The sequence below is a fragment of the Hemitrygon akajei genome, chromosome 15, assembly GCF_048418815.1.
Source record: "Hemitrygon akajei chromosome 15, sHemAka1.3, whole genome shotgun sequence".
NCBI lineage: Eukaryota > Metazoa > Chordata > Chondrichthyes > Myliobatiformes > Dasyatidae > Hemitrygon > Hemitrygon akajei.
In genome coordinates this window covers 53,815,793-53,840,106 of record NC_133138.1, presented here as the reverse complement: position 1 = coordinate 53,840,106, position 24,314 = coordinate 53,815,793, and the positions used below count along the sequence as shown (strand labels likewise).

The window sequence follows — 24,314 nt, the reverse complement described above, 5'->3', positions numbered from 1 at the left end:
ACTTATAAAGGATATTGGCCCTCAGTAATATGGAGGTATTGGAAGGCATTAAGGTGCTCACTTGCTTATCTTACAGGAATCATGGGCACAGAAACTCCACTTATGACCTACCAGTTATACTGAAGCATATGATTAGATAAAACTTTTATATTTTTCGTATAAAATGGTAGGTTGACCACTAATTGGTCTTGGCTTTCTTACTGTAACTACTAACTATTTAATGCTGGAAAAATGGAGGAGTTCAAGAATAACCTCCATGATCAGGTTACAAGGTAAAGTGTTGGGACAAGAGAGGAGAGACATCTAAACATGGGAAAGGACAAAGTCCAATGGTCAAATGCTCAGTTCATACATTGGACTAGTCTAAAATGTATTCATTTTCTAATATATTTCAGTTAGTCAAGTAAATTATTTAATATGGAAAGGTACATAAAATATGCTTAGAATTTTTAAATTTTAAATAATGATTATTGAATTCTAATAATATAAAAAGACTACAGATTATTGAATTAATTTTGTTATTTCTAGTGTTGCTTATTCTTGTGACAGTACACAAGGAGGCCATTCAGCTTAAAGGTCCATACCAGCTGCTGAATGCGCAATCCTATTATATCTAAACACAAGGATTTCAGCAGATGTTGGACATCTACAGTAATGCATGTAAAATGCCAAAGGATCTTATCAGGTCAGGCAGGAATGGAGCCCAAAACATTTTGGGCCTGAAATGTTGATCCTTTATTCCTTTGCATTGATTCTGCCTGACCTGCTGATTTCCTCCAGCATTTTGTGTGTGTTACTCCCATTAGATCTAGTCCCTTTCTCCTTATCTCTGCAACAGGTTCTCTCTCAGACTTGTTCCTCAAATTCGCTTAGATTCTTTTTGTCTTAAACTTCAAATCAATGCTAAACTGCAGCTGCAAATATCTGGTATATTTGAACATGCCATAATATTCAAACGAACATGGAAGCAAAGATTTTAACTTTACCAGCACTGTTACAACACGCAATGTTACTCCTTCCATACTGCTTTCCAGTTTCTGGTCCACTAGCGACCCATTCAATCCAGAAGTTGGACTCCAAAGGCCTAGCTATGGGTCATAGAAAATAAGCAATGTTATATTTAATGTTGCTGAGTTCAATTATAACATAATTTTACTGCTTTACATTCCTAAAGCTCTGTATTTGTCAAAGCTCATTATACCATCAAGATCATGAAAATATAATGCAATTCATATATAATTATACTTTAAATAAAATTACATTTGGCCTTTGCAATGTTGGTCACAGTAAATTGAAAAAATATGTATTTTATAGAGTTACAGGAATCACATCATGTAGCACACTGCTGTTCTCCTGCTGAAGCTGGGTTTAGTGTCGAGTCAGTCTCTTTAAAGGTACCTACTACAAATTGATCTCCAGTCAATTACATTAAATGCACTATTATTTAGTGGTAGCACTATGTTCAGTGCTAGCTTCCATGATTTTCATATGCTGCTGTTATTATATGATACACTTCGTAGTGATAACCAGAGAATTATTGCCATGCAGCTAAGTTCACAACTTGGTACAGTCTTAAAAGTTAACAGCTTTCTTTTTACAAAATCATTTTTAGAAAACCATGAGTAATTACCATGCCACTCAGTTATTAAGCTGAAATTATTATTTATGAATACTGACAGTATGTATGATTAACTAATAAGCTCACAAACTGACATTCATCCTTCACCACAAGCTCAAGCAAGTGACCAAACTGTATTTCTGAATTCTGCTTCTGAAATTCAGCTCCATTAACCTCAGAAACAGAGTATTTATGCAGATGTTATATTCTGTGTCTAGTACAGGCAACTGAGAATGAAATTCAATATGAGGATTGTGAAAAACATGCACAAACAATTAAAGCGGGTTATGGGGTGCATTACAGTGTAGATTTAAAAGACCCACCATCTTGTAATAAAAAATTATGGGTTTCTTTAATAAGGCAATACCTTCTTTGTAATTCTACAGAGTAAAGTTCAAAGTTTCCAGTTAGGCTTGTTCCTTGATGAAAACATTGCAGGGACAGGATAAAAACACGTGACGACCCATACATTGATTGCAATGTGATTTTTTTAGTCATGCTTACTGAAGTAATTAACATAAGCTGCTGTTTTTGCAAATATCCTTCACTGAAAGTTCACCTGTGGAAGCAGGAGTATAATAAAATATTCCAGTACTTCCAGTGCAGAAGTTCGCTGATGACACGGCCATAGTGGGGTGTGTCAGGAATGGACAGGAGGAAGAGTATAGGAAACTGATACAGGACTTTGTGATATGGTGCAACTCAAACTACCTGCGTCTCAATATCACCAAGACCAAGGAGATGGTGGTGGACTTTAGGAGATCTAGGCCTCATATGGAGCCAGTGATCATTAATGGAGAATGTGTGGAGCAGGTTAAGACCTACAAGTATCTGGGAGTACAGTTAGACGAGAAGCTAGACTGGACTGCCAACACAGATGCCTTGTGCAGGAAGGCACAGAGTCGACTATACTTCCTTAGAAGGTTGGCGTCATTCAATGTCTGTAGTGAGATGCTGAAGATGTTCTATAGGTCAGTTGTGGAGAGCGCCCTCTTCTTTGTGGTGGCGTGTTGGGGAGGAAGCATTAAGAAGAGGGACGCCTCACGTCTTAATAAGCTGGTAAGGAAGGCGGGCTCTGTCGTGGGCAAAGTACTGGAGAGTTTAACATCGGTAGCTGAGCGAAGGGCGCTGAGTAGGCTACGGTCAATTATGGAAAACTCTGAACATCCTCTACATAGCACCATCCAGAGACAGAGAAGCAGTTTCAGTGACAGGTTACTATCGATGCAATGCTCCTTAGACAGGATGAAGAGGTCAATACTCCCCAATGCCATTAGGCTTTACAATTCAACCGCCAGGACTTAAGAACTTTTTAAAAGCTATTATTAATGCTTTTTGAGATAGTGATTTAGATGCATATCATTTTTTTTACTGAGTTAAGTATTGTATGTAATTAGTTTTGCTACAACAAGTGTATGGGACATTGGAAAAAAAAGTTGAATTTCCCCATGGGGATGAATAAAGTATCTATCTATCTATCTATGCACACCAATGGCTTTACTTCATCAGGAATTTAAGGAGATTTATTATGTCGCCAAAGTCAGCATATGAGTTAGTGTATTTGCTGAAGACACAAAGGTTGGGGGTGTTGTGGATAGTGTGGAGGGCAGTCAGAGGTTACAGCAGAACATTGATAGGATTCAAAACTGGGCTGAGAAGTGGCAGATGGAGTTCAACCCAGCTAAGTGTGAGGTGGTTCATTTTGGTAGGTCAGATATGATGGCAGAATATAGTATTAATGGTAAGACTATTGGCAGTGTGGAGGATCAGAGGGATCTTGGGGTCCGAGTCCATAGGACATTCATAGCTGCTGTGCAAGTTGACTGTGTGGTTAAGAAGGCATACGGTGCATTGGCCTTCATCAATCATGAGATTGAGTTTAAGAGTCGACAGGTATTGTTACAGCTTTATAGGACCCTGGTCAGACTCCACTTGGAGTACTGTGCTCAGTTCTGGCCGCTTCACTATAGGAAGCATGTGGAAACTATAGAAAGGGTGCAGAGGAGATTTACGAGGATGTTGCCTGGATTGGAGAGTATGCCTTATGAGAATACATTGAATGAACTCGGCCTTTTCTCCTTGGAGCGGTGGAGGATGAGAGGTGATCTGATAGAGGTATATAAGATGATGAGAGGCATTGATCATGTGGATAGTCAGAGGCTTTTTCCCAGCACGAGAGGGCACAGCTTTAAGGTGCTTGCAAGTAGGTACAGAGAAGATGTCGGGGTAATTTCTTTTACGCAGAGAGTGCTGAGTGCGTGGAATGGGCTGCCGGCGATATGATAGGGTCTTTTAAGAGGTACATGGAGCTCAGAAACATAGAGGGCTATTGGTAATCCTAGGTAATTTCTAAGGTAAGGACATGATTGGCAAAGCTTTGTGGGCTGAAAGGCTTGTATTGTGATGTAGGTTTGTTCTATATTTCTATATGACAAACCATTCAATACTGGAATTACTTTCGTGCGCCTCCTTGGAACTCTTTTTAGTTTCTAAGATAAAAAGCCCAAAACTGCTCACAACACTCCAAATGAGGCCTCACCAGTATTTTATAAAGCCTCAACATTACATCCTGACCTTTATATACTAGTCCTCTTGAAATGAATGCTGACATTGCATTTTGCCTTTCTCACCGCAGACTCAACCTGCAAATTCACCTTTAGGGAATCCTGCACAAGGTCTCCCAAGTCCCTTTGCGCTTCAGTATTTTTTATATATTTTCTCTCCATTTAGAAATTAGACAATCCTTTCATTTCTTCTACCAAAGTGCATTACCATACACTTCCCGACAATGTATTCTATGTGCCCCCTCTTTGCCCATTCTCCTAATCTGTATATATCCTTGTCTAACCAGTAGCCTCTCTACTTCCTCTAAACTACTTGCCACTCCACCTATCTTCACATCATCTGAAAACTTGCAGCAAAGCCATCAATTCCATCATCCAAATCCTTGACATTTAACATAATAAGGATTGGTCCCAACACAAACCCATGTGGAACACCATTCGTCTACCAGCAGCCAACCAGAAAAGGCTGCCTTTATTCCTTCTCTTTGTCTCCTGCCAATCATCCATGCTAAAATCTTTCTTGTAATAGCATGGGCACATGGCTAGTTAAGCAGCCTCATGTGTGGCACTTTGTCAAAGGCCTTCTGAAAATCCAAGTACATATCAGCTGATTCTCCTTTGTCTATTTTGCTGGTTATTTCTTCAAAGAATTCCATTGGATTTGTCAGACAAGATTTTCCCTTGAAGGAAACCATGCTGACTACAGCCTATTTTATCATGTGCCTCCAAGTAACCTGAGACCTCATCCTTAGAAGTTGACTCCAACATCTTCCCAACCACTGACATCAGACTGACTGGCCTATAATTTCCTTTTTTCTGCCTTTCTCTCTTCCTGAAGAGTAGAGTGACATTTGCAATGTTCGTAGTCTTTCTGAAACATTCCAGAATCTAGCGATTCTTGAAAGATCATTACTAATGCCACTACAATCTATTCAGTCACCTCTTGAAGAACCCTTGGGTATACACCAACTGATCCAGGTGACTTATCTATCCTCAGATCCTTTCAGTTTCCTGAGAACCTTCTCCCTAGTATTGGTAACTTCACACACTTCATGACCTCTGACACCTGGGACACCCTTCTCCTTTTTTACACTTTATATATCTGAAGAAACATTTGGTATCCTCTTCAATATTGTTGGTTAGCTTACTTTCATATTCCATCTTTACCTTCTTATTGACTTCTGTAGTCACCTTCTGTTGATTTTAAAAGCTTCCCAGTCCTCTAACTTCCCACTGATTTTTGCTCTATTATATGTCCTCTCTTTTGTACTGTAGAAAGTACACCACAGTACAGTCCTTTTAGATACAATGATGACCAACCTTTCAACTTATTTCAAGATCAATCTACAGTCCTCCAATATTCTTTAATTTACTTATTTATTGAGATAAAGCCTGGAATAGGCCTTCCGGCCCTTCAAGCCATGCTGTCCAGCAATTCCCTGGTTTAATCGTAGCCTATTCCTGGGAGGATTTACAATAATCAATTAATTCGCCAACTGGCACATTTTGGCCTGCGGGAGGAAACCGGAGCACCTGGAAGGAACCCATGTGGTCACAGGAGGAATGTACAAATTCCTTACAGGCGGCAGTGGGAACTGAACCCAGGTATTAGTATTGTAAAACATTCTACTAACTACTACACAACCGTGCCACCCCACATGCCTATCTGAGGGTCTCTTAAATATCCCAATAAACCTAGCTCTGCCACCAACCCCAGCAGTACATTCCATTCAAATATCACTCTCTCCATAAAAAAAAATCTACCTCCGACATCCCCACTTCACTTTCCTTCACTCATTTTAAAATTATGCCCTGGGAAACAGGCATTCTTTATTGACTTTTTCTATGCCTCTTATTATCTTATACACCTCTATCAAGTCCCCTGTCATCCTAAAGAGAAATGCCTTAGTCAGTTCAACGTATCCTCATAGGTAAGTTCTCTATTCCAACCAACGCCCTGATAAATATCCTCTGTATCTACTCTAAAGCTTCCACATCCTTCGTATCTAAACTTTCTAAAATCCTCCCCAATAGCTTGCCCACCACTGTTCTAAGACATCCCATGTTATCCCTAATACCTTTCTTAAACAAATGAATAATATTTGCCACCTTCCAATCTTCTGGTACTGCTCCTGTGGGCAGTGATATGCAAATATCATCGCCAAAGCCACAGCAATCTCTTGCTTCACTTCTCTTACCAACTTAAGGTATATTCTCTCTGGCCCCGGGGACTTAAGTATCTAATGTTTTTCAGAAGTTCCAGCACATCCTTTCTTAATATTAATTCATTCCAGCATATCGGCCTGTTCAATGCTGAACTCACATTAATCAAGGTCTCTCTAACTGATAAATACTAAAGTAAAGTACCTGATCAAGGACTTCCCCTACCTCCTCCGTCTACAGGCACATATTTGCTCTTTTATCTTTGATTAGTCCTCCCTCACTCTAATCATCCTCCTGTTCTCCATGTATGTGTAAGTATGCATTGAAGTTTTCCATAATCCTGTTCACTAAAGCCTTCTCATGCCCCCTTCTAGCTCTCCAAGGTTGCTTCTTAAGCTCCTGCCTGGCTTTCTCATAAGTCTCAGGAGCTTTGTCTGATCCTTGCTTCCAACACCTTATTTAAGTAAAATACACAAAATGCTGTAAGAACTCAGGAGGTCAGGCAAATCTATGGAAGTGAATGGATAGTTGATGTTTCGGGCCAAGACCCTTCTTCAAGACCGTAATTAAGTATGCTCTTCCTAAACCTTATATAACCCGCCTTCTTCTTCTTGTTTATGCATTTTTGCACTATTCATTTAGTTCTTTTAAAATTTATAGTAAATTAATGCATTTGCACTGTACTGTTGTGGCAAAACAATGAGTTTCATGAAATACAAGTCTGTGATACTAAATCTCTTCTTGATTCAGTGTAACTTAAAGGATTGTGGCAGCTAAATTATCAGGCACTAAATGAGACTTAAGCAGCCCCGTTGCATGCTTATGTATTCAGCAGAAATGATTTGGGACTAAGTGGTGTATAAGAATTTGGCAGATCTGCTATTAAGAAAGGACTCCTTGAGTTACAGGAGGCTCACGCACAGAAATAAGGCAATTACTTTATACGCTATTTTCCCTCAAGTAGCATTATAGATTTTACATAAATGCTTGAGTGCATAATTTGATTTAGCATTTGATGTACTATCACCATTGGAAGCACAATAGTAAGAAAAAACTGTGTGTATATACTGTACAGGCGGCACCAAACAGCATTAGAGGAAAAATGGACTGTGTGGCAGTTGTTGAGCTTTCAAATACAGTGAGAGGCATATCAATGATAATGCTGTTGCAGAGAAAATGTAGCTGCATCTCATGTAGTATCCAGAGCAGCATTTAATGATTGCTTGCACAGAAATACTATACAGGTGACCCCCCATGTTAAGTGTGTGGAAGGGTGTGTTCATAGAAAACAGGCTTCTTCACAATTTTTTATAATGGTAAACTGCATCATCTGCACATGTATCAACAAACATACGTTGGAAAGAAGGGTAACACACACACAATGCTGGAGGAACTCAGCAGGCCAGGCAGCATCTATGGAAAAAAGGACAGTTGACGTTTTGGGCCGAGACCTTTCTTTCTTGTTGTGCCTCCATAACAACAGCAACTTAAAGCAGAGTAGCAGTGGAGCTTTGTTTCGTGTTTTTAACATTTCAAATGCCTATGACTCTCAGCTATTTGATAATCATTAAAACTGAAATAAATAATTTAACTTTTTAAATAATTATAAGTACACAATATTTAGAAAAAATACTTAAAACCATTAAGGTAGAGCTAAGTAATGAAATTATGTTGTAAAAATCATAAATATAATTACTGATTTTAAAACTAAAGGAAAACATTCTTTTTTAATAAATGACTTAGCTTCAGCTATGCTTCCCCTCTGGATCCGACATATCTATGGAAATCAATGGAGTTGTGACTCCTGTGCCCTTGCCAATCTAGCAGCATAATGATGGGGAGCCCCAGCAAATATGGGCCACACTGTTTAATTTCCCATGTAATTCAGTGGTGACCTAAACTGTCAGATTTGGCCCTTCAAATCTGTAAGTAATTTATGGATCCCTGTATTTTACAGACTATAGCTGTAAGTCCGTGCTGAATGCAAGCAGTTCCATTTGGGTGCAGCTAGTGTGATTCAGCCAATTTAAGATTCAGGCAATAGAACTAATCTGACAGAAGGTCATCTGCCTTAATTATTAACTTTTTATTTAGTATTTAAGTAGTGAATATTTAGATAATATGAGGATACCCATTTATGCTGAGTATCCTCAACATTTTCTATTTACTTTTCAGATTTTCTGCGGCACTGGTATTTTGCTTTTGCCATGTAGATAGTTCTGTAGTTTTTGAAGGACACCACAAAGTCTAATGGTATAAAAGACTTTGATACATTGTAGTCACTTCCATCCTGTCATTCTCTTCTGGCTAGTATTGAGTTAAACCTCGATTAAATCCCTCTGAAGATTTCAGTCACTTTGACAAGGATACCAGTTTGTTAAGGGTTCAGACAGTTTTGTTTGTTCCTGTGAAAACAAATAGTGTGTAAATGTGGCAATGGGAAATTTCTTGAGCTTTATCTAAGAAAACATTCTGGAGTTGATCTGCAGGAATACAAATTATGACTTTGATCTCAACTTCCAAAGAATCCTTTATCTCTTTCAGTAGAACTCCACAAGGTTTTTGGTATTTTAAGGAAATAAGCAGCAGCCAATCCTGGTTGAAGATCTCAAAATTTAATTTCATCTTTTTGCAATTTTTTCCAGCTTGAAATTGGATAAGTGTATGAGACACATAATGTCACACTAAAAGTGAATGGGTCATCTTCAGTCTGTTGTAAATTACACTGGGCACAGTTCCAATGGAATAGAAATCTTGCTACTTTCACCTGATTTACACCAATACACTGCCAGTTGGATCTGTGAAATCTCCACAGATCATTGAGGCATATTTATATTACACAGGAGTTGAAAGATAATGTATCAAAGTAAGTCATGGTGTCTTCTGCACTACACAACTGTAAATCGATATTTCCCACAAAGTAATTGCATCATATTTAGCACAAAAATAATTCACACAATGAATCCACGGCAAATTATTCAACTTCCTACATTTTGTGGCCCAGAAGCAGTTTATCCTGCCTGGAAACAGGACAGAGCTGAGAGTGAAGTTTGACTTTTGCATCGCCAGAGCTCTCAGCCATACACCATCATGAATTTATTCACAGAATTATGCAGCTTTGCTTTTGTCATTGTTGAAATTCAAATACAATGAATGGGACATATTTATTTGTTTCTGCAAATAAACAAATTTATTTGTGTCCTGAATTAAACATAATATGATGCATTAAATTCTCATAGCTTGTTACCTTTTCAGTCCTGTTAGGTTTTATCAGTTGAACCAAACTTAGCTAAGAGCATCTTGATATTTATATTGAATGTCCTTAACATGTACATTTTGCACTTTTCCACTAAATTTTACAGAACTTTTATTATTTAATATATAAGGACCACATGGCTGTAGAATTCTCTTATAAGATGTCCATGACTAGAAAAGTGTTGGGGTGACAGTAAGTTTTCCCATAAGTGTAGACCCAGGGATCATTGAAAATTATAAGAATTATAATGATATATAGCACTAACATTTCAATGATCACAACTACTTGCCCTCAAACAATCCCACAATGCATTGCCAAGAACATTGAACCAGTGTAATGTCAATCTCAGGAGTACAGTGCGATGATGGAAGATTGTGTGAGGTGACTTTGGAAATTATCCTGTTTAACCTATGCAGGACACTCTGGCTTGTCTGATGCCTTAGCATGATCTATGCTGTCATTCAGCTGTAAGGATCTGGGAAGAAAGAATTCTTATTAAAGCTTAAGAAATCATTTTAAGGTGTTCCTTTAACAATAGGACGGGTCTGGTTGCAAATCTACACATTGTTCTCTTTACTAAAAACAGCAAAATGTACACTCCGGGGCAGAAGCTCTGAGGTACTGGTTTTTATCTGCCAAAGTTCTGTTGAGGTTGGAGCAGAATTTTTCATGGAAAATAGGAGAGTTGCACTTGAAATACTATCACTACAAGGTGAAGATGCATCTGAAGAGAAAATTTATAACAAATAGTACATTAATTTAAATAGCCGCTAAACCAATTGAAGTTCAGGGTAAAATACTTTATTAGAAGTAGCATAGTTCATCCCCTCTTCTTAACTGTAAATGCTGAAATGTTACTTACACGTTGAATGCCTTTATCCTTTTCCTCACTGTAACTGGTACCAAGAATTTCAAACAGGACATTTGCATTTGTACCATCATCCCTAAAACTGAGCATTCCAGTTAATCCACTCACTTTTCCCTATAAAAAAAAGAAACAATTTGTAGAATTTGAAATTTGAAGTCCACATAAACAGCCAGCATGAAAAATGAGGAAAGACATTTTGGCATTTATTGGTGTTTAGAGGATTTCTTTCCACAACAATGCTTGTCATCTTAGAGAACTGTAAAGGGATGGCCATTAATGCCTTGCAACTTGAAGAAGGACATGGGTATGGTTCCACTTGATAAAAATGTTTGGTTGCTTGAATATTGGATTTGATGCTCAGTACATGAGATCAAAGATGAATGTACGGACTAGTGAATTCTTAACGTCACAAGGAAATGTTGTTACAACATTGCTCTCAAAAGGCTGGGCTAAAGGTACACACATGTATAGTCCATGCTTCACTTCTGAAGTGGAAGTCAATGGTATTGTATTTTGGAAACAGAGTACAGTGAACTAATGCTACAACATGCATGCCTAATTCATGCACCACTGGGAAATCCCTCACCAAAAATGAATTTCCAAGTGTTCAATTAATGAGGAGAGGAGTGGTGACTTTAGAATATATGCCTGTGGATAAAAGATGATAGTGGATAATTTGCAAAAAAATCTCCTTTGACTTTGTGGGAATGGATTCTGCTCGATCTGGCCTAACACGCACAGTCGCTGGATACTTGCATTCACCTGGACTGGGCAGGGAAACCCATCCTGATCTCCTAGGCAACAAAACAACATAGCAGTTGGGCCTCAGGTGGTGTCTGGCAGAGTCCATCACCCATAGAAAATCTCCAACAAACTTTGAAAGGAGGCAAAAATGGAGGCAGAACTTTGCCATCTTTCAGAGCTCTCAAAGCTGTTCTAATTCTGAGTCATAAGAGACTATTGAGAAGTATTACACATGAAACTGTAAGAAAATTAAAATTAAAGACATTAGGAGTATGTAAAAATGGCATTCATTTAAATCTCATTAAAACACTTAGGTACAATCAGTGACAAATTGGAGTTGCAATGGCTGATTAGGAATGTCAGCTCCAGCCAGCCTGCCTACTGCATAGAAGTTAGACTCAATAGTGTACATATATTGTACTGGATGAATCTATGTCGTTGATGACTGGTTATTAATCTGTAAGACTGATTATGTGAAATCATTGCATACCTTACCTTCAAGACAATCTTGAATCGTAATATTCTGTTGTTAGTATGGAACACTCTCAGGGTTGACTGGGCTGAGATTACCAGTAATTTTTTGTGATATGGAGCCTGAGGTGATTTTTGTAGGACAGTCTAATCTTCTGAACAAATCTGCTGAATTTAGTGTTTTTGCCTACAGCCTGGATGCATGCATTATTAAACCGTCATTCAGAGTCATTTCAGTAATGTGGACTAGAATCAAATACGGGCTAGACAGTTAGGACATTAGGGATCTAATCGGTGATATTGCACAAATCATTGGGTTTATAAAATTCAATTTGACAATTTCCCATAGAGGGATATGAACACAAATATCCTCTAATGCAGGCCCAGTATCATCATTCTCTTGATCATAGAATTCTACTTTCACAGTTAACATAGTATAAGACACAGCAACATTAAAAAAAGCAGAGTACCAGGCATAACCTTAAAAGGACTCAGTAACTCACTCCTAGTCAGAAGACAGGCTGTTTGCTGCAAGCATACATTTTCAAGTCCTTAATCATTTTAAATGCTCTTTCCATTATTGCTTCTCTTTTAAATAGGCGCTTTAGCATTCTCAGGATCAAATTACTTTCATACAAATATCAGTAACAAATAAAGTTCTAACACTCCAAGCCTGTTTCTGTGCTATGATTCTATGACTTAATACGTAAGTGATGGATAACAGATAGCTTGGAGGTACACATGCCCCTACACCTCCTCCCTCACTACCACTCAGGGCCCCAAACAGTCCTTCCAGGTGAGGCGACACTTCACCTGTGAGTCTGTTGGGCTCATATACTGTGTCTGGTCTCCCGGTATGGTCTCCTGTATATTAGTGAGACCCAACATAGATTGGGAGACTGCTTTGGCAAACACCTACACTCCATCTGTCAGAAAAAGCGAGATCTCCCAATCCTCACCCACTTTAATTCCACGTCCCATTCCCATTCTGATATGTCTATCTATGGCCTCCTCCACTGTCGTGATGAGGCCACACTCAAGCTGGAGGAACAACACTTTATTTTCCTTCTGGGTAACCTCCAACCTGATGACATGAACACGGATTTCTTGAACTTCCGGTAATGCTCCCCCTCCACTTAGCTTTTCTTTATCCCCTTTTCCCTTTCTGACCTTATCTCTTTGCTCGTCCATTGCCTCCCTTTGGTGTTCCTCCTCCCTGTTCTTTCTCCTATGGCTTTCTGTCCTCTTCAATCAGACTCCCACTTCTCCAGCCCCGTATCTCTTTCACCAATCAATTTCCCAGCTCTTTACTTCATCCCTCCCCCTTTAGGTTTCACCTATCACCTTGTGTTTCTCTCTCACCTCCCCTCACCTTTTAAATCTACTCCTCAGCTAGGTTCCTCCAGTCCTGCCGAAGGGTCTCAGGCCCAGAAGAAACCGACTGCATTCTTTTCCATCAATGTTGCCTGGCCTGCTGAGTTCCTCCAGCATTTTGTGGGTGTTGCTTGGATTTCCAGCATCTGCAGATTTTCTCTTGTTTGTGGAAACTTTTCCTATGAACTCCGTGAGGACATGAACAATAGAGTTGCCTTCATACTTTTAGAGATTGAAGGGAAGTTTAAATTTGTTGATATGAAATGTCACCCATTTTTACTGGAATAAAATCAGTGCAGTTAGGGACAATTTTGGGACTATTTCTTGCACATTAGAAGCCTGAGAGAGAGTAAACTAGAAATAAGATCATGTCTTTTTTAACATGCCTGGTGTGCCCTTAAGGAGGTAAGTCACTTGTGCCTGCAAACTTTCTCTATGTTCACTTTGCATGGCTACATTCCTAAGTGAATGAATTACCGTAGTAAAGAGAGTGAATCGATTCTAACTCTGCTATTGCATACAACCTATACTTATATGGGTATAATATTATTGAATTTTGAAATAAAACATGCATAACCTTTTTAATTGCATCAAATGTAGACTTTCCACCTTGCCATGGCTTGGAGTTTTTCCTTATGCATGTCAAACTAGCCATGCTGTGCCATTTTCGATCTTCTAGCTTCTTATGGAAGGCATCAGCCAGCAGCAAAACACTGTCATATACATAGAGATTGGAGATCTGCATAGATTAGATCAAAGAATAACTTTCAGCTAAAAAAAAAGTAATTTTGAAATGATGAGTTCCCGATACAAGGAAACTGCAGATTAATGAAACTCTTTAGCCAAAGAACAGCATTTAATTTCTCTAATGAATTCTTCCCCTCACATCAATACAAATTGTTTGAAAATTTATCAGTCCTCTGGTGCAGCACATGGATAACACCATTAAAGGTCTATGAGAAGTCTACACCAAGTGCATTAATAATATCAAATATTTTTACCAACCAGTGCACTCACTAGAAAACCCTCATTAGAACACCTAAAAATCATTATATGGACTTTGGCAATTAGTCAATGTATTAATCAATATTTTGCTTTAAGTGGTTTTACGTGTAATCTGATCTGATTTTTACTCAAGGTAGCCTCTACATTAAGGCAACTTATGGAAATATCGATCAATTTAAATTATTTTATGACTGAAGAGACAGGAACTTTGTCTAATCTCTGTGAGTCTAAGACAGTAGATTTTTAACCTTTTAAAAATGTGGTTGCTTCAGAGAGAAAAAAGAACACATGTCAAAAGAGAAAATTGATAGGATTTTTCAGCTCCTTTTCCAAACATTTCAAAGCAGCATCCCATTTGCTATACTGATCCTGTCATGATCAAAGCCCCATTTTCTGAAGGCTTCCCAAAGATGCATTCCAGTGACAAATGAAAAGAGAGCAAACGTATTAGTACTGGGACTGTCACAGATAAGGGGGACATTAAACATTACAAAATCTTGAAGAGTGGAACAAATTGGTGGCTGAAGGTCAAGGTCAAAACTAAGTATGTAAATCTGGAAGGAAAGACTCTTTCCCATTAGACAAATATGACCTAAAACTATGTTTTGTTTTATTTTATCTATTCGGTGATACAGTGTAGCATAGGCCTTTCTGGCCCTTTGAGCTCTGCTGCCCCAGAAACCCCCAACAACTTGATTTAACCCTAACCTAATCACTGGACAATTTGCAATAACTAATTCACCTACCCAGTAGGTCTTTGGACTGTGGGAGGAAACCAAAGCACTGGGGGAAAACCCATGCAATCCAGTGGGAGGACGTACAGAGAATCCTTACAAATGACACTGGAATTGAACTCTGAACTCTGACACCCTGAGCTGTAACAGTGTTGTGCTAACTGCAGCACTACCATGGCACCAAAGAGATTTGATTCTATTGGCCTACAAAGGCAGACAAATGGGTGGGAAATAGTTTAGGAACTTAAACCCATCTTTCAAATGTATTTGGAAATAATCAGAAAAGGAGAAAGGTGTTCCAGAGGAAATTCTGATTCCAGGCTGCGAAGCAAGAGCAATGTCCACTATCCATATTTTATCCACCCTTTATAATCACTTGAAATACAAGAACATGACTTCAGCAAGACCAGGTGGAGGCTAAGGCTGCTGTCTCATTTTTGATAGTGAAACTCAGGCTTGAGAAGTTGAAGCCAAGATATAATAAACAGCAGGAAGAGGCTGAGTAAGTAACCTAGGGGAAACTTAAAGGTTTTAGGCTTCTGTTTTTGTCTGTAGATCTTTAGTCCTTAGTTCAGTGTGGGCAGGATGGTTTAGGTGGTGGAATGCTGCTCCTCTGAGACTGGGGTTTCAGGGTACCCAACAGTCTCCCTTGTGACTACATCTGTAGGAAGTCCACCCAAATTCAGCTCTTGACTGACAAGGTGAAGGAACTGGAGTTAGAGCTGGATGTATTTCGGACCATCCAAGAGGCTGAAAATCTCATTGATGAAACTTTTACTGAGTTGGTCACACCCAGAGTGCAGGTGTCTGGCAGTAAATGAGTGATCACCAGGAGAACTAAAGGGATTAAGCAGTTAGTGCAGAATTCCCAGAGGCCATTCCACTCAACAACAAGTATATCCCTTTGGATACTGCTGACATTATGACCTATCAGGGCACAGTAGCAGCAGCCAGGCCAGTAGCACTGTGGCCAGCTCTGAGACTCAGCAGGGAGTAGATAAAGTCAGGTAGAGCGATAGTGAAGGAGACTTGATAGTTAGGGGGATGGACAGGAAATTCTGTAGCTACAAAAGAGATAGCAGGATGGTGTGTTGCCTCTGAGGTGCTATGGTCCAGGATGTCTCAAAGCAGCTACAGAATACTTTCAAGAAGGGTGAGCAGCCAGATGTTGTGATGCACAATGGCACCAATGACAGGAACAGAAAGGGGGAAGAGGTCCTTCACACAAAGTATAGGGAGTTAGAAAAGAGACTGAAGAGTAGGAATTCCAAGGTAATCTCTGGATAACTCCCAGTACCATGTGCTAATCAGGGCAGGAATAGGATGACAGTACAGATGAATGAGTGAATGTGGAACTGGAACAGGGGCAGCATTTCGGCTCCTTAGATTATTAGAATCTCTTCTGGGGCAGGAGTGACCTGTACAAGAAGGACAGGTTGCTCCTCAACTGAAGGAGAACCAATATCCTGGCCGGGAGGTTAGCTGGTGCTGCTTGGGAGTGTTTAAGCTGGTTTGGAGTGGGGTGAGGACCAGTGCATCATGTCAGAAAGTGGAAGGATGGAGAGGAGGGTAAATACCAGGGCCAGTGACAGATGATAGGAACAAAGTAATAATTATTGAAGCAGTAATAATAGATATAGGTATATAACAGGAGTTAACAGCATTAGGAGCAAAGTAATAGATGTGATGGGACAGATAGTTTGAAGTGTGTGTATTTTAATGCTCGGAGTATTATTGTCATGAGGCCTGTGGGCCTCTGCAGCTTTCCATTAAATGTTGAGCTGGTAAGTTTCTTGAACACCTAAATTTACTAATTGTTGTCTGAAGTAGAGTCGTTAAGCTCTCATGCTTTCTGTTTAACCTTGTCAAGGTAATTGAGACTGGCGCTGGTTTTCTGCATTCTATGATTATTTAATTTGGACTCTTGGTTAGTGCTGATAGTGGAGTCTTTGTGTTCGTGGAAAATGATTTGTCTCACACTTTCGGTCAATTATGTTACCGATACTCTGTTAGTATTCCAATGTCTAACTTTTGTTTCCATCTCTTCAAGGGCAGTTTGCCATTCCTCCGCCCTTGGGTTGAGTCGTTGCCAGTGCTCTTCGTGACAGAGTCTGCCATTCCTCTGCAACTGGGTCCAGTCTTGCCAGTGTACACTGTGACACTTATGGGCAAATGTGAAGAACCTCGAACATGGATCAGTACATGCAATGATAATGCTTGGCCATTACAGAGACAGTTGAAAGAGAGGCAGGAATGGGTGCTTAATGTTCTAGGGTTTTGATATTTAAAAAAAGATAGATAGGGAAGTAAAAGAGGCAGGGGAGTTGAACTACTAATCAGTGACAATATCAGAGCTGCACTCAGAGGGGACGTAATGGAGGACTCATCCACTGAGTCTATAAAGGTAGGACTCAAAGCTAGGAAGAGTGCAATCTCTCTGATGAAATTGTACTACAAACCCCCAACCACCCCCAATAACCATCCAAACACCAAGGAACATACAGGCAGTTTAACGAAAAACAACAGGGTTGTTGCATGGGAGACTTTAACTTCCCTAATATAAACTGGGACCTTCTGAGTGCAGTGCAAGAGGCTTGCTATATAGACGGTACGTCAGGAGAAAGATGATAACAAGGGAGACAATATGGAACTTGGAACATTACAGCACAGGAACAGGCCCTTTGGCCCACAATGTTGTGTCAGATCAAAAAAATTAGCAATCAAATGGACAACTAAACTGAATCCCACTGGCTTCACATGTCCAAATCCTGCCATTTTCTTCACATTCATGTGCCTACCCAAGCGTCTCTTAAAAGTCCATAATTTATTGGCCTCTACCACCACTCCAGGCATCCCCCACTCTCTGTGTAAAAAAGAACTTGTCCCTCACATCACATTTGAAATTAACCCCTTTCACCTTAAATGCTTGTCCTCTGGTTATAGAAATTTCAACCCTGGGAAAACAATACTATCTATCTACTCCATCTATGCCTCTCATAAGCTAATAAATCTCATTGAGATCTCCCCTCAGCCTCCGCTGCTCCAGAGAAAACAACCCAAGTTTGCCCAACCTCTTTGTGATAGTACATGCCCTCTAATCCAGGCAACGTCCTGGTAAGCCTCTTCAAGTTGAAGTTCAGTTTATTGTCATTAAATCAGACACATGTATACTACCAAACAAAGCAATATTCCTCCAGACCAAGGTGCACAACACAGTACATGTAACTCACACATGTAACATATAAGGTAATATTACAAGTAAATTAACAAATAATAAGGTGACACAGGTTAAAAGGCAAACATTATAATGCTGCTGACTCTTCATGCGTGATGAAATAGGTGATGGCAGGGTGTTCAGTACTCTTATGGCCTGGGGGGGAAGAAGCTGTCTCCCAAACTAACAGCTCTTGTCCTACTGCTACAGTGCCTCTTTCCTAATGGTAGGAGGTCAAAGAAACCGTTGGACAGATGTGAGGGAGCACGGACAATGCAAAAGGCTCTGAGTATGCAGCGCCTCTGATAAATATCTCTGACGGGTGGAAGAGAGACTCTGATGATTCTCTCAGCAGTCCTCTCTGTCCTTTGTAGGGATTTGTTGTCAGATGCTTTGCAATTTCCATTCCAGATGGCGATACAGCTGAACAGGATGGTGCTCCTGTAAAGATTGGTTAAAATGATGGGGGTGGGGGAATGGTAGCCTCACTTGTTAGTCTCTTCAGGAAACGGAAATACTTCTGTGCTTTTGTGATCATCATCTGGTCCATGAGATCATCCATTATGTGCCCTCCCAGAAACTTACTGCTCCTGAATCTCTCCACGGAGGTGCAGTATATGTGCAGTGAGGAATAGTCAACTGCACCTTCCTAAAGTCCACAATCTTACATCTCTTCTTTCAGTTTGTCCTGTCGAAGGGTCTCGGCCCGAAACGTCGGCTGTACGTCTTCCTATAGATGCTGCCTGGCCTGCTGCGTTCCACCAGCATTTTGTGCATGTTGCTTGCATTTCCAGCATCTCGTGTTTCCACAATCATCCGTTGGTCTTGTCCACATTTAATCTCAAGTTGTTGTGCTCACACCATTCTAACAGCTGCTCTACCTCCTGTCTGTATGCCGTTTCATCATCATTGTTGATGAGGCCAACATGAACAGGGGTAGACCGCACATGAAGCCCTGAGGGCACTGGTGTTCGGTGTGATGGTATTTCTGCCAACAAGGACTGATTGTGACCTGTCTGTAAAGAAGTTCAGATCTAGTTACAGAGAGAGGTATTGAGAGCCAACAAGACAGTTTACCTATCAGCTTCTTCTGCACCATATCTGAAGTCTTGTCATCCCTCTGAAACTGGGGTGATCAGTTCTGTATGCAATAACTCAGATGCGGCCAAAATAGAGTTTTATAAAGCTGCAACGTAACTATCTGACTTTTGAACTCAATGCCTCAAGAAACAAAGGCAAGCATGCTATATGCCTTCTTAATCACCCTTTAAAACTGTTCGTCACTTTCAGGGAACTAAAAATTTAGACCCCAAGATCCCTCTGCTCCTCAACAAAGTTAAGGGTCCACCATTAACAGTGCACTGTCTCTTTAAGTTTTACCTACCAATGTGCAAAAGTTCACATTTCTTCCACCCGTATCTGCAATGGACCTATATCTATTCTTTGCCTGTCATCTAGATAGATAGATAGATACTTTATTCATCCCCATGGGGAAATTCAACTTTTTTTCCAATGTCCCATACACTTGTTGTAGCAAAACTAATTACATACAATACTTAACTCAGTAAAAAAAAATATGACATGCATCTAAATCACTATCTCAAAAAGCATTAATAATAGCTTTTAAAAAGTTCTTAAGTCCTGGCGGTAGAATTGTAAAGCCTAATGGCATTGGGCATTTATGGTTTATCTACCATAAAACAATAAAGCCACCAATTTTCTATCATCTGCAAACTTGCAAACCCACTCATCTATATTTTCATCCAGGTTATTTATATACATAACAAACAGTACAGTACAGATCCCTGTACAACAGCACTAATTATAGACCTCCAGCTAAAATGGGATCCTTCAACACTACCCTCTATTTTCTCTTAGCAAGCCAGTTCTGAATTCAAACAACCAATTCACCATGCATCTTAATCTTTTGGATGAGCCTGCCATGAGGAATTTTGTCTAGTGCCTTACTAAAATCCAGGTAGACAACATCCATAGCTCTGCCTTCATTAACAACCCTCGTCACATCATCATAAAACACAATCAAGTTAATTAGACATAACTTGCCCTGTGCAAAGCCATGCTGGCTCTCCCTAATTAAACCATGTTTTTCCAAATGCTCATGAAACCAATCCCTAAGAATTACCTTCAGTATCTTCCCCACCACTGCTGTAACACTCACCAGTCTATAGTTTCCAGGACTATCCTTGGTTCCCTTCCTGAATAATGGAACAACATTAGCTAATCACTTGTCCTCCAGGATCTCATCTGTGGCTAAAGAGGACACAAAGGTATTGGTCAAAGCCGCACCAATCTCCTCACTTATGAAACATAGAAACATAGAAAATAGGTGCAGGAGTAGGCCATTTGGCCCTTCGAGCCTGCACCGCCATTCAGTATGATCATGGCTGATATTCCAACTCAGAACCCTGTACCTGCTTTCTCTCCATACCCCCTGATCCGTTTAGCCACAAGGGCCATATCTAACCTCCTCTTAAATATAGCCAATGAACCGGCCTCTACTGTTTCCTGTGGCAGAGAATTCCACAGATACACCACTCTCTGTGTGAAGAAGTTTTTCCTCATCTCGGTCCTAAAAGGCTTCCCCTTTATCCTTAAACTGTGACCCCCTCGTTCTGGACTTCCCCAACATCGGAAACAATCTTCCTGCATCTAGCCTGTCCTATCCCTTATCCACCTTAATGTTCTTTAAGAGATCCAACACTACCTCCTTCTTTACTTTGAAATACCCTAGCATATTAATACTTGCTGATCTCCCTATCATTCAAGGCTTTCTCCTTAGTGAATACTGAAATAAAGTACTTATTAAGGACTTCACTCACATCCTCTGCATCCAAGCACATGTTCCCCTTTTTATCCTTGCAGGTCCTACCTTCTCCCTTGTTATCATCTTTCTCCTGATGTGCAGTCTATATAGCAAGCCTCTTGCACTGCACTCTAAAGGTCCCAGTTTATATTAGGGAAGTTAAAGTCACCCATGTTCTTGATATTTATTGGATATTTATTTATTATTATTTCTTTCTTTTTATATTTGCAATTTGTTGTCTTTTGCACATTGGTTGAATGCCCTGTTGGTGCAGTCATTTATTGATCCTATTATGGATATATTGATTATGCCCACAAAAAGATAAATCTCAGGGTAGTATATGGTGACATATATGGAATTTGATAATGAATTTACTTTGAATATAGAAACATAGAAAACCTACAGCACAACACAGGCCCTTTGGCCCACAAAGTTGTGCCGAAATGTCCCTACCTTAGAAATTACTAGGCTTACCCATAGCCATTTATTTTTTGAAGCTCCATGTACCTATCCAAAAGTCTCTTAAAAAACCCTATCGTATCTGCCTCCACCACTTGTTGCTGGCAGCCCATTCCACACACTCACCACTCTCTGAGTAAAAAAACTTATCCCGACATCTCCTCTGTACCTACTCCCCAGCACCTTAAACCTGTGCCATCTAGTGGCAGCCATTTTAGCCCTGGGAAAAAGCCTCTGACTATCCACATGAACAATGCCTCTCATCATCTTATACACCTTTATCCCGTCACTTCTCATCATCCGTTGCTCCAAGGAGAAAAGGCCGAGTTCACTCAACCTATTCTCATATGGCATGCTCCCCAATCCAGGCAACATCCTTGTAAATCTCCTCTGCACTCGTTCTATGGTTTCCACATCCTTCCTGTAGTGAGGCGACCAGAACTGAGCACAGTACTTCAAGCGGGGTCTGACCAGAGTCCTATATAGCTGCAACATTACCTCTTGGCTCCTAAATTCAATCCCATGATTGATGAAGGCCAATACACCATACACCTTCTTAATCACAGAGTCAACCTGCACAGCTGCTTTGAGCGTCCTATGGACTTGGACCACAAGATCCCTCTGATCCTCCACACTGCCAAGAGTCTTACCATTAATACTATATTCTGCCATCATATTTGACCTACCAAAATGAACCACTTCACACTTAGCTGGATTGAACTTCAATGCCACTTCTCAGCCCAATTTTGCATCCTATCAATGTCCTGATGTAACCTCTGACAGCCCTCCACACTATCCACAACATTCCCAACCTTTGTGTCATCAGCAAACTTACTAACCCATCCCTCCACTTCCTCATTGAGATCATTTATAAAAATCATGAAGAGGAATGGTCCCAGAACAGATCCTTGAGGCACATTGAACTTTCTTTGTTAACATGGGAAATAAGAGCAACAGTTCATCTTGAGTTATTTGATCTTGGTTTCCACACTGTTTTCCCACAATTAACCATGTTTTTCTCCTAAAAAAAAAACCAATTTGATGACCTCAGCATTGTATATATTCAGTGGTTCTCCCTTCACAACTTTCGGGGGTAAACATCTCCAAGGGTTCCTGATCTCTGAGAAGAAATTTCTTTTCAACCACTCTACTTGCCAGTTCATGTGCTCAATTTCAACTCTGTCAATTCCCCTTAGAACTGCAAATGGTTTGACAAAATCACCATTCACCTTTCTACACTCTGAAGGATGAAAAAAAACAGCCTGCTCAATTGTTCCTCATAAAATCAAACCCTTCCCATGAAGAAGCAACCATTCCACACTCTCTCCATCGTGACTATATCCATTCTTCAATAAGAAGACGTAAACTATACAGAGCATTTCAGATGTAGTTTCATTGAATTCAGCATTCGTAATATTTTGTATGTTTTTATACTTCATTGTCTTTTTAATAATTGCCAACATTCCACTTGCCTTATCAATTATTTGATGCATTTACAGACTAACCTTCATTCCATGCATGAAATATCCAGATGTCAAGTACCACAACATCCTTGAGTCTCTTTCATTTAAAACAATACAGTTTTAGTATTTCTCCTACCAAAGTGGATAATTCATGTTTCCCTCAATGTACTGTGCCTGTCATTTTGACCTAATCATGTAGCTTCTCTATATAACTTTGCAAATTGTTTTGTTTGGACATTACCTTGTGCTCTTTTGTGGGTATATCATGTATAAAAAGCAAAATCGATTGATTTTAAATATTTTATGGATTCCTGGTGAAAGTCCAGAAGTGCCTACTTGGATCACACAGCTCATTGACAGTATACAAGTATACAAATGAGGATTGAACAAAATACGAGCAACACCATTCTTGCACGACTTGCCAATTACCTACTGAAGTTAAGTCATTCCTAACACGTATGTGCCAATGAAGAAAAGAAAAGTAAGTATTATATATAGGGAAAAAAATGCAGGCAACAAGTGCTCCTTAAATATTACTGAGATGACAGCTACTTAATTTGAACACCTACTAGCTCTCAGTTTCAGTCTGTATTCAGTTTATAACAGAGGACAGGTTCTAAAATTCTAGTGTTTGTGTCTTTACCAACATTACGTGAACTTTAAGATACTATGATTAATGTATGATCCAGACAATAGAACAAACACATCAGAAGTTTGTCATTCTAAAATTAAAGCTATGGAAAACTTTAAAAGTGTGTAAAAATGCCAAAGAAATTTAAATGCTTTAATATTTTCCTTAAAATTTAATTTGTCAAAATTCTTGTTTTCTTTTCTACAAATGTTTCCACGCTTCTACCTTCCAAGATTTGCAGCATTTTGCCTTTTCAATGAATTATTTGTTTTTATTTTCTTATTGTCTATTAACTTATTTAATCTGAAATATACAAATCTAGTCTTTCAAAATTACACAATAAAAAACTTCACAAATAGCAAAAATATTGTTTAACTTTTGTCACTTGGCCTACAGACACAAAAAACTTTTTATCCAAAATATTCATTCCTGTTTTCATTTTGTAACAGGTAAATGTAATAAAACTGTAATAAAACTCAAAAATGACATGATCTCTAGATCCATTTTTGTTAGCACATGGAACAGCATACTTCCTATAGCCAATAAAGGGATAGCATCCATTTTGTGGTTATTGATAAATAATGATGCATATTATGACTAAAACTGCAGATCATCTTCTCAATTGTGTTTTGCCATGTCAAATTAACTTAAAAATGTCCTCTATAATGAACGGCTTCATCAAGCGTTCATGCATTTTGTAGTTAATTACTAGATCTTTATCATTCGAATGCCCCAAGTATGTTGCATTTCATGGGTTTCTTAAAGCAGGTTTACAAGCAAATCTGAAGCAGGAAAGAAGTTTCCAAGTGGGTTATGCACTACAGTATAAATTCAGTCCCATAACTGCAAACTAAATATGTTGTCTTTCATTTCAGTCCTACTTTACTAAAACACTGTATTATTTTTTTTGTCCATGTACAGCTCAT

General features: G+C 39.4%; 1 protein-coding gene across 2 annotated transcripts in view; it reads right to left on the bottom strand.

Annotated features, from left to right (window-relative positions):
- Nucleotides 1-24,314, bottom strand: part of LOC140739358 (glutamate receptor ionotropic, delta-2-like) — a 506,376-nt gene that overhangs the window by 110,376 nt on the left and 371,686 nt on the right. For both annotated transcript variants that reach the window (XM_073067583.1, XM_073067584.1), the window contains 3 exons: nt 13,636-13,797; nt 10,464-10,583; nt 987-1,088 (listed from right to left, as the gene is read on the bottom strand). In XM_073067583.1, coding sequence (XP_072923684.1) covers nt 987-1,088; nt 10,464-10,583; nt 13,636-13,797 — 384 coding nt within the window. The remainder of the gene's footprint in view (nt 1-986; nt 1,089-10,463; nt 10,584-13,635; nt 13,798-24,314) is intronic.